This window comes from Cimex lectularius, unplaced genomic scaffold, assembly GCF_000648675.2.
Source record: "Cimex lectularius strain Harlan isolate CLEC.00 unplaced genomic scaffold, Clec_2.1 scaffold100, whole genome shotgun sequence".
Taxonomy (NCBI): Eukaryota; Metazoa; Arthropoda; class Insecta; order Hemiptera; family Cimicidae; genus Cimex; species Cimex lectularius.
Window position 1 is genome coordinate 367,669 of NW_019392663.1, and position 14,529 is coordinate 382,197.

A 14,529-nucleotide genomic window follows, 5' to 3' on the forward strand; every position below is an offset into this window, starting at 1 on the left:
GGAGAGAATGAGGAAAACATTCGGATAAAGGATGTAAATTGTAAACAGTAAAGACACTCTTCATATAAGAATGGATATCAATGAAAAGTGAAACGAAATAATTCTCTAAGAAACTTTTGTTATCAAAATCTTTATTAAATGTCTAATATACTTCTGGAAGAGTTTCGTCTCAATGAACCGCGACTATACAGAAGACTGGTGATGGAGCTTTCGTTAAAAGAAAGGTGGAAGAATGTTTTGAAAGCGCTCAGTATGAGCAGGTATTAAATTTCAAATTTTGGACGTTTATCATTTTATTTATTGAGCCTCGGACAAGCAACTTTCAACAGCCATAAACGAAAGATGTTGCTTTATGTTGGAAATATATGTATTCAAGTAACAACATATTAATAAGGACCGTGACCTGTAGGATTGTTGATTTTACACTGAATTTTCTTTCAGCTTTGAACCATTGACAATGCATCTGTAAAAACTTATTTTTTTACTATTCTTGAGTTTTTTTAAGACTTCTGTGTCCAGTACAACCTAACCAGATCTATTAAAAATTGACCCTTTTCAATTTTCCAAGATAATTTCTTTAAGAGTTTCATTTCGAAAGAGGCAGTACTGTATTCTAGCTAAGGCTTCATTGTCAGGTCACTGAGCTAGTATATGTACCAACTTTGCCTATTTTTGAAGGTGTTAAAGCAGAACAGCCAGTTTACAGGCTTTCTTTCGATGTTCCTCAACTATTTTTTCCCTATACTAGCTTGGAGCTGTATCAGTATGCCCTCACTCCAGCTAAAGTATTACAAACACTAACTTCTCTTTTTTTGTACCATATTATTTAGTACATATTACAAATGTGATCACAAAACTTTTTTTCTCTCAAGATTACTGCCAGTGCTGCACCCAGATGCCATGAGAAACCAACCGATGTTGGCACTCAGTGTGAAGGATTAAAGGGAAAGAAAGGTCTCCAGACCATCGTCGATTAAGGCGAAGTGGCGGGTTCTCAGAATGCGAATGTGCAAAGAGGGCTCGAGCAATAGAGTTGGGTCGAATCGAGAGGTTGATGACATAAAATAACAGCATGGATAAAAACCTTCTGCCGGAGGTTGAAGCCACAACCATCAAAAATATAAAAATAAAATAATAATAATAATACAATTATACTAATTTAAAAAAGAAAAAGACTGTTGATCATAATTGAATTACCTAATTAGATAATGATGATACGACCAAGCCTGTCGTGCGAATCTGATCAATTGCAAACTGTTCCTGCCATTAAGGAATTCAATTGTCTGGGTTCTGCTGAGCCTGCTGTGACCTGTATGGGGATCTAAATTCCGAGAGGATGGGACATAAACCCAAGGAATGGATCACATCCTCCCTTTCTCTGAGATTACAAAGAGCACAGAGGGATAACTCTTTTTCACCACAGAGTGTAGTTAAGCAACTCGCTTCTTAATTTAAAAAGCCGGCTCAGCTCCATGGGTGAAAGTTCTGTATTTTTTTAATTAACGGACAGCCACGTATGGGAGGTACTGCAGATCTTTATATAAAAGAAAACGGTTAGACTGTCGAGCTGACTGCACACACTCTTCCTAGTAACATTCATCAATCCTTTGACGTATGACCATCAACTGGGCACACCATTTATCCCGATCCTGGAAGTTAGAGTCAAAAGGGCATGAGTACTTTTCCGCCAAATTAACCCAGTGCTTAAACCAGAATGTTTTTTTCTTGATAACATCAAAGGCTAGAGAATGAGAAAGGCAGTGAGCAGGCAGAGCCAAAGTCTTGATACAGTATCTAACCTGGAGACCGAAGGTGAAAACATGAACCAGAGAGGTTGACGTCTCAATAGAAACCATGTAATTTGGTGTTATGAGGGGGAGCCCAAACAACTTCTTGATAAAGAAACGTTGACATTTTTCCACAAACTCCTATCGTTGAAACCCCCAACACTGGGCACCATATAACACAATTGAATGGCAAACTGCTTTGAATAAATTATATTTGATGGAAGGAGGGGCTTTACTGTTAATAATGAGGGCTTTCCAAAAACAATTTAGCCAATGATATCATCTCTCCGTAAAATGCAGAGTCATGGAAAGATGGGGTCAGGGTAATACTCACATATTTGTAATGGTTAACGACTTCAATAGGGTTGCCTTTATATTTCCATTTCTCATTAGCAGCAAGAAGACCTCCTTTTCTGAACACCATGATCTTATACTTATTTAAATAGACTGTCATATTCCATAGATCACAATAACGTTCTAGGAGATTTATGTTGTTCTGAAGAGTAAGCGGGTCTTCAGCCAGAAGAAGCACATCATCACCTTACAACTGTTTCTGCCACTCTGACACCTCCCGCAAGTGTTGCAGGAATGTCGTCAAGAAAGTCCTCCTCTTTTTGCACCAGATAAGCTCAAGGTGTTCTTAGATGACAAACTTAAGTTCATTTGTAGTAATGATGATTCAATAACTCACAACAATTCTTGTGTATTTGAATGACCATAGTGCATTAACTTACAAGATTTTTTAATTTGGTCTTTACCGATGTAAATTTTATATAAAACCCATATAATTGCTTGTAATGATGAAGGCATTAAATAAGCTGAAAGCTTGACTACAATTTTTTGAGGTTTCTTTGATGGCCTCTTCACTCCACAATATTCGTACAATATATATATAACAAATTCAGGATACATCACCCTACAGACCACAGCCAAATTACAACTCGTTTTGTACGAAATTTTTAACCCAACACTTCTGATTGTCTTGCATGTTAGTACTTTTTTTTCTTTTTTGTAATACTTATGCTTAATTACTTTTTTTCACATCGTATTTTCTGTACATGTTGCAGGAGTTTGCATTTATTATTATTACTAGGCTATATATTTAATCTAAGCAATTTCACTTTGTGAATGGGACTGAATGTAAAATGTAATGCTTGCAAGAGGATGGAGGAATCTTGTGTTTAATATGGTTTCAAATAGCCCCAGAGCCCCTGGCCTAGCCCCAAAAGTAGACCTGTTCTTCTATAGTTTGTATTGGTTGTATTTGATTTAAAATTGATCAGAGATGCCCTATCATGAATTCAAAGAGCCAGAATTGCTTGGGGGAGGTGCACAACGCTGTGGATTAAACCTCACAATGACCCTATAGCTCTACACCTGTGTTTTAAGCCCAATGTCGACGTATGGGTCGGTGGTGTGGTGGACCAAGACTTTGCAGTCAAAAGCGATCAGGCTATTAAGTGGCACTCAAAGACAAACTTTCCTCAGTGTCACTGGAGCCATCTTCAAGAATAAGCCATGTCAATGAACAATGGAAACTGAGGGATGATATACAGGCAGATGCTATACTAAGCATGCCAACCGATGCCATTACTTCAAATTATAATTTTATCAAGTACAAGGCAATTTCCAGTGGTATATTGACGGCTCAAAAACTGATAAAGGAATGGGAGCTGGAGTCTTCAGGATGAATCCAAAGACTGAACTGACTTTAAACTTAAGTAAATACGCTACAGTTTTCGAGTCTGAAATCATAGCAATTGCACACTGTACCAGAGAAATAAAAAACTAGGAACATATTCCAGGAATATAGCCATTTTCTCTGAAGAAAGGGTGGCACTTAAGGCCCTTAGCCTCATGTGTAAAGGCTAAAAGCATAACGAATTGTACGGAATCCCTGGTGGAAATCAATGACACTGGCATGGGTACCTGAAAATTTCGAACATAGGGGCAATGGGGAAAGTGAGAATGTTGGCCAAAAAAAGGAGCCAGTGTGAATTCTAGGCCCTGAACCCTAGTCGTCTAGCATCTTGACACAAAAAAGACATCCAAAAAACGGATCCTTATTGAGTCCAAATAGTGGTGGAATAATACCCAACCATGAAGCATGTGAAGAGGTTCAAAGGGCCATCTGCCAGACTTACAAAGGAATTACTGAAAGTTAACCACAACAAAACCAGGGTTCTAGGTGAGGTGCAGATTCTTGCAACTAGGAGAGGAAAAGCTCCAAGCAAGAGTCTACACTAAGGAGTCACTGGCAAGGTTGTGGAAGTTCTTCAACAACCTGAAGTTGGCCATTAATTATAAAAATAGAGGAGCACACTACTTTGCATTATTAGGTCAAGGTGCAGAAGGCCCTGTTGCTGCCTCTCTTATCCCTATCATGAACTAAAGTTTTCTTAAGATAGAGATCTCCTATCTGTACCTATCCTAAAAATAGGAGGGTGGGCTGAGTGGTTAAGGCATCTGACTCGTATTTGCCATGCTAGCAGTTCTTGGTCCAATCCCAGAATAGCCCTTGGCTTTGTTTATTGAGAAAAATATGAAACTAGTATTGTAAAGTGGGTTGACCTATCCATGACATCCAAAAAGTAGTTACATTAGTATTTAGTGACATTAAGTCTTGCTGTCAGGTATTCACGTATTACATGAATTACATAGTAACATATATTACATAGTTACTTCTTTACAGAGATAAAGGAATAAAAATTATTTTTTCAAATCAATAATATTGCAATTTTGCTTTTTGATTTGATTAATTAATAGATTTTTTGTTCCAGAAAACCACTTATATTCAGTAAAGATAAGGAAAGCAAAATGGAATTGTCCCAAAAGCCTGGGGAGTTTTTATTAAATGAGCTAATTGCCCGTCAGTTTACCCTTTCGTATTTTTCCGAAATTTTACTGAGCTGTAATGAATTAGAAATTCTCTCCTGTATAACTACAACACCAGGTAGGTTTTAAAATTCATCTCATACAGTCTACATAATTTTTCTGTCAGTTGTGGTTGGGAAATTTGCCATATTTTGTGGTATGATATCTCATCAACCACATATTGCTGCAGTGTAATATGATTGTTTCCAGAACCTCTAAAAATAATTGTCCAACCTGGTGCACACAACAGTGAGATTAATTTGTTTTTTGGAGATGAACTCAAATTGGAGTGTCGAGCGACAAAAATTCCTCCTCCAAAATATCAATGGTACCATAATAACATTCCTATAGACTGTACAGGACCTGTTTTTCTAATAGAATCATTTGAGTAAGTTTTATACAACCAAAACTTTTTTTTCTGATCGATCAACATCATACATACTTATTTTAGACCAAAACACGAAGGATACTATTTCTGCATCGCCAGCCGTTATTCTGATTGTAGTAATTTCCAGTCTGTCCAGTCAGACACAGTCATATGCAAATTTATTGACCGTTTACCCGAGTTTGAGTATGTAAGACCTGGGATGGAAATTTATAAAGAAATAGGTTCCAGAGTGACATTATCTGTTGGTATAAAATCAAATAGAGAGTGTAAACTACAATGGATTAAAAACAATGAAGTCATAAAAAATGGAAATAGCAATGAACTACTAGTAAGTGTTACGTTTTCACCCAGTATTTTATTTTACATATAATGACTACCCATTCCATGCTAAATTTTATTTTATTGAATTAGTACCGCTATCTTTCCAACATTATTGAAGATGAATGTTGCATTTTTTTTTCTTATTCCTTGACATTGATTTGATTCCTATCACCTATACTATAAATTTTAAAACTGAAAATGGCGTGCTGACTATATATGGCAGTAATAAGGCCCAATCCTACGACAGCAAATAAAGACTGGCAAATTTGTGTATCATAAGGGCAATGAAAACAACACCGTCAAATGCACTAGAAGCACTGCAATGTACCTCCATTAGAAATTTATATAAGAGAAGTGAGGAAATGCTCATTTAGGGTCCAGAAACAATCAAATTGGATGGAAACTAAACACTTCAGGAGCCAATAATAATTAATAAAATCAGACATCCATTCTTAGAAATGGGGATTGACTGCATGCTCGTGAAAACACCATGTACAGCATCTTCTCTGCGTCTCAACAGGCTACAAAGGAAAAGAAGAATTATATTATCTATAATATCTAGTAATATAATATCCAATTATATTATTGTCATCAGATACAATGATATGGTATAGAAATGGCTCCAAAACAAATGAAGGAACCGGATTGTGTTTTTTGTACAAGAAACTATGAGCAATCAATTGCTGTATGTTTGTTTTTGATAGGCCCTTACCTAACAAAAACAAACACTGAATGGATCCAAAAAAGGCAAAAGGAGAAGTGTATAAACTCTAGAGGTGCTAGACACAGTAAGCTTACGTTAAACCAACCATCTCCAAGATGCACACTCACTGCTGCTGAAACGTGTGGTGTTTACTGAATGTTAGTTAATGATTATTTGGAGATCATGAGATGCGTTCTGGTGTGACGTAGGTTTTAGAAAAACATTTTCTTTATCGTGCCAACGTTTCGATTTTTATTGAGATCATCTTCAGGGTCTGGGATTTATAAACATTATTTAAACTATACAAATACATTTATACAATGCTAGAAATTCATTTCTTCACATCCTACATGTATTTGTATAATTTAAACAATGTTTATAAATCCCAGGCCCTGAAGATGATCTCAATAAAAATCGAAACGTTGGCACGATAAAGCAAATGTTTTTCTAAAACCTACGTCACATCATACTGCATCTCACAATCTCCAAATAATCACTGCTACAGTTTGAGAAGGCTAAATTCAGAGGAGTGATAGGACTATTGACCGATCACGGGCATGTGATAAAACATATACACAAAATGTGCATATTCAATGATGACCCCATTTGTAGATTATCCAATGGGAGGAAGAAACAGCTACACATAAAATCTTTGAATGTGAAGCAACCATTCAATGGAGGCATAACCTGGGATACACAGAAAACCCAGGGAAAGGAATTGCAGCAATGACAATCAATGACCTAGTACTTCTTAAGAAAAAGCAATTCCACTGAACTAAGGAAATAGAACAGTACTATAATCTAAATGGCTGCAGTGCTTGGAGAAGAAATCCCCCCCACTTCCTAGTATCTATCATCATCATTCTACTACTGTAAATAAGGGTAATTTGGTCATTACCAATCATTTTGGTCTGGTTATCCTTGCTTGATTGGACTGTCACATGTATTTCTGCATTTTGCCATCTTCAGTGGTGAACCTTGCAAATCTCTGTCTGCACAATAAAGATGATGAAATGCAGCAAAGAGCCTTGCAGACCAACCCAGTGAGTTTAACCAGGCCAAAATGATTGGTAATGACCAAATTACAGATTAAACTCCCCACATATCACACAAAATCTTACTATAAATCAAGGTGTCAAAAACATTATTTAAAAATAAAAAATCAATTAGTTGCCAACAACCTTATGTGTTGTTTTAGATTAACAACCTTAAGGACACAGATTTTGGTGAATACTATTGCGTTGCCAGCAATATCGCGGGGGAAGTTTACTCTCAAAAAATAACTTTAAAAGTATGTTAATATTTTACTACATAATGTTAATCAACTTTAATAATTTTTTAAAGTAATATTATTTTTAAATTTGCAGTTGCTTAGCACCAAGGAGAAACCTCGTAAGTTATTAATAATATTATTTTAATTTACTTTATGTGTGTGCAAGCTTAACGTAGTCAGGGGGTGGGGGTGTTGGTAGCCGCAACAATTTAGGGGTTGATATGTAGTTCATCACTGTAAGGTAAAGATCCCAGGTTTGAATTCCGGCCACCCTGCATTCGAACCTGACATACTTATAGATGGGCTTTTTCAAGAAGTGCATCCTAAAACAGATGAAGTAATTTTCTAGGAAATCTTTCTACTTTTGCTTTGGCAGAATAAATGTTATGGAGGATTAAAAAATTAAATTATTTCTCTGTTATTCCAGAGTGGAGTGCATATGTTTTGTTCATGTTAAACCACACTTAATGAGGTAGCTGAGTGGTTAGTGTGAAAGACTCTCGGCTCGTAGACCCTGAGATCATGGATTCGATTCCCACTGTCACCTCTGGCCTTTTTTTCCATGATAACCCCCCCCCCCCCAAGCATACACATAATAAACTGTCTCCTTGGCTAATATGCATCAATAATAAAAAATAAAAAAATAAAAAAAAATAAAAAAAACAGTACTTACTTATTTTTTGTTTTTCAGCATCATCTAAAGTTGCTTTACTCATAGCAAATGAAAAGTATGAAAATTACAAATATTTGGTTACGCCTTGTAATGATATTATACTTCTGGCCAAAATATTGAAGCAATTAAATTATCATGTAGTAGCTTTGATGAACTTGAACCTAATTGAAATGCAAAATATAATCAACTGGTTTTTTGACATGCTACCGGCTGGAGCTGACGGTAATTACACATTTATAAAATCGTAGTTTTATAATTGGATTAATAATAATGAAAATTATTGCATTTGTTGTTTTACAAGTCACACTTTACTGCTAAAAATATGTAATGTTACATTTATTACAGCATTCTTTTGTTTTGTTGGCCATGGATTTCAGTTATCCGATAACAAATTTATGATGCCGATCGACTCACCAAGTACTATCAAAATGGTGGATTGTATATGCGATCAAATGTTAATTATGAAAGCCAAAACTAATAAATTGCGTCTGCTAGTATTAATGATGGACATGTGCCTGGAAATACCAAAAAGGTAAATTCTGTTGATGTATAAATTCTCTATTTTATCTCGAAGTGATTGATATCAGCCTTAATACTATTATTCGGAGATCGTGAGATGCGGTCTGGTGTGACGTAGGCTTTAGAAAAAGATTTTCTTTATCGTGCCAACATGTCGGATCTTTATTGAGATCATCTTCAGGGCCTGGGATTTACAAACATTGTTTAAATTTAACAAATACGTGTAGGATGTGGAAAAAAACGTGAATTTATACAATGCAAACAAATATTTTTTTGCCTTGTATAAATTCACTTTTTTTTTCATCTGACCTCTTCATGACCTTCGGCTCAATACTGCTGCTGCTCTAACCACTTGTGCTATCATGACTTCAATCCCCTTGGTCACAACTTCCCATCTCAACCTACAAATTGGATTTTCCCTCTTTTTGCCATATTTTCATATTGTCATGTCATCAGGATTGATTCTCATCAATTTATGAAGTGGCCACAGATAGCTGTTAGCGAAGTAATTACTTCTTTTAATTATTATATTAACCCTTATATGTTTAGTGGTCATAATTGACCTATTTAATTATTTCAATTAATTGTACTTTTTATATAAGTCTTGGTTAAAATGAAAAATTCTATTTTATACTGATCACATATCTTTGTAAATCAATTACTACGATTTTCTTGTTAATTCCCATAGTCAGAAAATAAAACTTGAGATGGAAGTTGGTTTTATTAATTTTTTTATCAATGGTTATTATTGTGACCAACAGCTCTGTCGTAGTCATATCTCCCTGCTAATTTAATATACTTTTTTTTATAATTTTTTGCTTAAATCATTACTCAAAATACCTAAAGTATTGTCTGGAACGTGGCTTTAAATGGTAAAGAACGTGAACATTGTATCAAATTAATGTGTGTAAAAATCATTAGTTAAATATAATATTTTTAACTAATGATATTTTTAGCTCTCAATTGCTAATTTATAGATTTCAATTTTCATATCACCAAATGACCATTTATCTATGACTTTCATTCAAGCTTTCTTTTCTATTTCAGAGATAATCCACAGATATTTAATGAAAGGCCTAAACAGTACATATATAAACCATATAACGCGTGTAATGTTATAAGAATATTCTCGACAGCGACTCATCAGAACGCGTATGAAACTCAAAATCAGAAGCATGGCATTTACATAGAACACATATCAAAATTTCTTTTAGAAGACAAACCTATAATAGACATTTTTAACGAGGCACACGAAGGTAATCAATGTATACATCTGAAATGTAAATGATCAATCTATAATTAATATAATTAAATTACCTGTCTCATTTGTCTTCAAATTGCTGTCAGTATTATCATTAGTGTAAATAGAGCTATATAATTTAAATTTGCTGCATGATTGTTTGGGTAAATCATAACCTATTCTCACAGGCTTTGTCTGTGAGACAAATAAAGCTCAGGTGATAAAATGCCGAAACACATCTAACGGATAAAATAGGCATGGCCATCATAGAGCTCACCTAGCCTCACCACAGTTCATAATTTAAATTATGTTGTAATATACATATATTTCTGTTTTTAGCTTTTGAAAAGACAAAATTTTCGAAGTTTCAAAAACCATCACTTTCCATTGATGGGGGACATAGATTAAAATTAAATGTCAAACCGTTAGGTGAGTGTGCACTTTTTATACAAGTGAATTTTTTTTAAAGTAAATTTTGTTGCCTTAATACCCACATTTTAGTTTGTGTGATGTAGTTAAAAGCCCTGGACCTTAAAAATTGTATCCTCTGTTGCATAGACATTAATTGTTCATTATTCCAGAAAATGCTGAAGTGGACGCAAAATTAAATGCGATCTGTGTTTTGAATAACAATCATTATCGTTTAAGTTTTCCAAGAGGAGGTGAAAACATATTTCTACATGTGGCTCCCCACGAAGGGACCATTTTAAATGCCATTGACCTTAATTTTTACGACTTCCTATTCGCTTTTAATGTACAATTAGACACTAGTCCACAAGTAAGTTGTTTAACTATGTATATTAATGTAAAAACTTTCATAGCAAGGAATCATATTTTAAATTAATTTTTGATATTCATGATTGATTTGAATTCTCGTTTGGAGGAATAAAGTTGATTTTTTCTGCTTTTATACATTTTCGGCCTATAAGTTTATTTTGTTATGCAGATATGTGATCCAAAATACAAATGTACTTCTGAGGAACTTATATTCACATTACAAAACCTGCAGAAAGTAAAAAAGGTAATTTTATTCTGTTCAAAATTTCTTTTATGTTAAATTAATAGAGTACTTTTTAGCATGATGTATTCATCACAATAAAAATAAGAAAGCCTAATGGTGAAGAGGACTGTTGTTCATTGGATTTAGGTATTCCTCTTATTGCTGCTGCAGATCTGTGGTATCAGCCTGTAGGAGAGGAAACTTAAAGTTGTTAATTACAATCCATATTATATAAAATATTTAAAAAACTATTATTTATCAAAATATTTTGTTATTTATAATATAATAAATTTATTTTTTATATATAAGTGATTGTGTTGTTATTAAAGACATGACAAGCGGAGTACCTCAACTCTCACACCTTTCTACTTTGCAATCGAGATGAAACAGTTTCATCAAATTTTCCCTTTACCATTACTTCTGTAGAATTTGTTACAGTTGTGACAAATAATAAAGAACCATTGTTATCATTCAATAAATTGTCAAATTATTTTTAAAAAAGTATTATGTTTCTCATTCAAAATGTTGATATATCTGCTGAAATTTTAAATTTCTTATCATATCTGTTAAAAGAGCTAGGTATGATTTCAGCCAGCAATAAATCTCTCTTGAAATCTACAAAGACTGGTATAAAATTGCATAAAAATAGAAAAACACAATTTTAATTCCCCACCTCCCACCACATTTGGAGTCATGGGATTTCTCTCTTTAGCACTTAAACTTTCATCTAATGTGCCAATCTCTGCTAAAGGATTTCTTGGAAGTTTTTGTTTTTTTATGAAGTAAAGAATTCTTCTTGCCACTGACTGGTATGACCTATCGCTCCTCCAAGTTTAACCTCTCTAACTGTAGCAGTGAGTTTACCAGTCTCAGTGAGGGTTGTTTTAACATAAGCTTACCGTGTTTAGCACCTCAGCAGATTATCCACTTCTCCTTTTGCCTTTTTTGAAACATTTTGTGATTGAGGATTCTGTGTTTGTTTTTTTATATTAAGAATAGGTTCTGGGCTTATATATGGTCTTGCAGTTCCTCCTCTAGCCAGTGTGTCTGCTTTTTGTTAGTAAAAATTCCGTTGTGTCCTGATACCCATGATATCATCAGGGTATTGTGTTTTGGCAGTTTTTGAAGCATTCATTGACTTTTTAACATAATTTTTTTACTTACCTATGTTGTAATAGCTGCTGTTTGTCTGAGGATATTCTGGTCTTGTACAGAAATGATTCAGTTCCATAATTTGTTTGGGATGTGAATCCCATTCATTGTATCTGATGACTTCGTAAATTCTTTTCTAATTTGTAGTCTGTTGAGACTTCACAGGATGTTGTAAAGAGTGTACGTAAGTAATGTAGTCAGTCCCCAGTCAAAGAATGGGTGTCGGATTATATTAATTATTGTTGCATACCTGAAGTGTTTAGTTCCCATCCAATTTAATTGTTTCTGGAGTATAAATGAACTTTTCCTCGTTTCTTGTATAATTATTTCCAACGGAGGTAGGTTTAGCCTCCACCAAATTTCATCACATTTACCTTTATTTTTACTAATATTGATTTTTAATTTTATCACAATTGTAATAAATAAAATACCATTACTATTATACATCTATTCAAATTTTCAGTGGTAAATCTCACCGATTTGACATCTACAATGATAACATGACTGTAGAAAAATAGAGAAACTAGGTTTAGCAGTGCTTCTAGTGCAATTGACTGGGTAGTTTGCATTGCCCCAGTGATGTAGGTTTGCCAGTCTTTGTATGCTTGGCTTGTTTTAGCTAAGCATTATTCCCCAGATTGGGGAGCATTGGGATATTACTGCTGTACGTAGACAATGGGCCATTTTGGGATTTAGCCCCAAGATGTGCCAATAATTCTTGTTGTGGTTATTGTGATGCTTGCGATATTTTACTTTTTGTTATAATGTGCTGCAGATGAGGGTTCCATGTTAATTTGTTTTCAAAGATTTTTTTTAACTGCAGGATTTCATTATAGAATCATCAGCCTTACATTTTTATGTATCTTTCCTTGGTAAATGCTTTTTTTTCAAATGGAAAATATATATATTTTTTATTGCAAAATGTATTGTGTGTTGTATTTTAGAGATCTGCTAGTTTAAATAAATTTTTTTAAAATGTTTAAATAAATTTCCTTCTTTATGTGAATAAATAGTGTAATTTCATTCTTAGTTCTTATAGTGGTTATTGTGATGCTTGCGATATTTTACTTTTTGTTATAATGTGCTGCAAATCAGGGTACCATGTTAATTTCTTTTCAAAGATCTTTTGTAACTGCAGCATTTCATTATAGGATCACAGGCCTTATATTTTTATGTACCTTTCCTTGGTAAATGTTTTTTTTCAAATGGTAAATTTATTTATTTATTTATTTTTATTTTAACCCTCCACCTCCCCGCCATAACTAAGGGAGACCCCATATCGGTGGACCACGGCCACTAAACTAATTCAAATGGGATGCAAGTTTAGGAGAACTTATTGTGCTTAACGGCTTCCTTTGACCTTGCCCTGAAAGGGAAGACCCAAGGAATGAGGGAAATATTTTTGTTATTATTAATTTACCTAATCTAATAGGTCTCCCCCTTGCTGGTTAATCCTTTTGAATACACTTTCTAATAAATAAATATATATATAATATTTTAATAAATAACTAACAATTATGGGTACAAGGAGTAACCAGCCCGGAATTAAAAGTTCAGAGAAACGCTAAGATCTAACCAGTTAATTAGTCATCATAGGAAGAAAAAAAGAAAAAATAAAGAAAGAAAAAACTAGTCAGGTACTTTATCGACTATAGCTTGGCTAACAGGCTTGAGGACCTCAAACATGCTCTTTTCTTTAACTAGGTCGTTGAGGGTCGGTGGTCAAGTGTGGCGGAAGAGTNCCCCCCCCCATTCATGTATTTTATATTTGTGATGAAACATTTTCATCACATTTGCCATTATTTTTACTAGTGTTGATTTTTAATTTTATAACAATTTCGATAAATAAAATACCATTATTATTGTACATCTATTGAAAATTTCAGCGGTAAATCTCACCGATTTGACATCTAAAATGTTAACATGACTGTCGAATAATAGAAAAACTAGGTTTAGCGGTGATTCTAGTGCATTTGACTGGGTTGTTTGCATTGCCCCAGTAATATAGGTTTGTCAGTCTTTGTATGCTTGGCTTGTTTTAGCTAAGCTTTATTCCCCCTGATTGGGGGGCATTGGGATAATTTAGGTCTTATTACTGCTGTATGTAGGCAATGGGCCATTTTCACCCATTGTGTGGGGCACCAATAATTTTTGTTGTAGTTATTGTACTGCTTGCGACATTTTACTTTTTGTTATAACGTGCTGCAGATGAGGGTTCCATGTTAATTTATTTTCAAAGATTTTTTTTAACTGCAGGTTTTAATTATAGGATCACAGGCCTTATATTTTTATGTATCTTTCGTTGGTAAATGTTTTTTTTTTAATGGGAAATTTATATTTTTTTTTATTGCAAAATTTATTGTGTATTATATTTTGGGGATCTGCTACTTTAAATAAATAAATATTACATTTCCTTCTCTTTGTGAATAGGTGGAGTAGTTTCATTCAACTTGAATCTTAACCCCCCCCCCATTCATGTATTTTATATTTGTGATGAAACATTTTCATCACATTTGCCATTATTTTTACTAACGTTGATTTTTAATTTTATAACAATTTCGATAAATAAAATACCGTTATTATTGTACATCTATTGAAA

At 34.0% G+C, this 14,529-nt stretch overlaps 1 protein-coding gene across 1 annotated transcript; it reads left to right on the forward strand.

Moving 5' to 3' along the window:
* The first annotated feature begins 3 nt into the window (after positions 1–3).
* Positions 4–11,021, forward strand: LOC106672327 (mucosa-associated lymphoid tissue lymphoma translocation protein 1 homolog). Its single transcript, XM_014403674.2, has 13 exons — positions 4–260; positions 4,568–4,740; positions 4,872–5,049; positions 5,113–5,377; positions 7,272–7,364; positions 7,441–7,465; positions 8,038–8,241; positions 8,365–8,551; positions 9,586–9,794; positions 10,118–10,207; positions 10,360–10,556; positions 10,725–10,799; positions 10,856–11,021. The coding sequence occupies exons 1-13, from the start codon at positions 139–141 to the stop codon at positions 10,982–10,984; spliced, it is 1,947 nt and encodes a 648-aa protein (XP_014259160.1). The 5' UTR covers positions 4–138; the 3' UTR covers positions 10,985–11,021.
* The last annotated feature ends 3,508 nt before the right edge of the window (positions 11,022–14,529 follow it).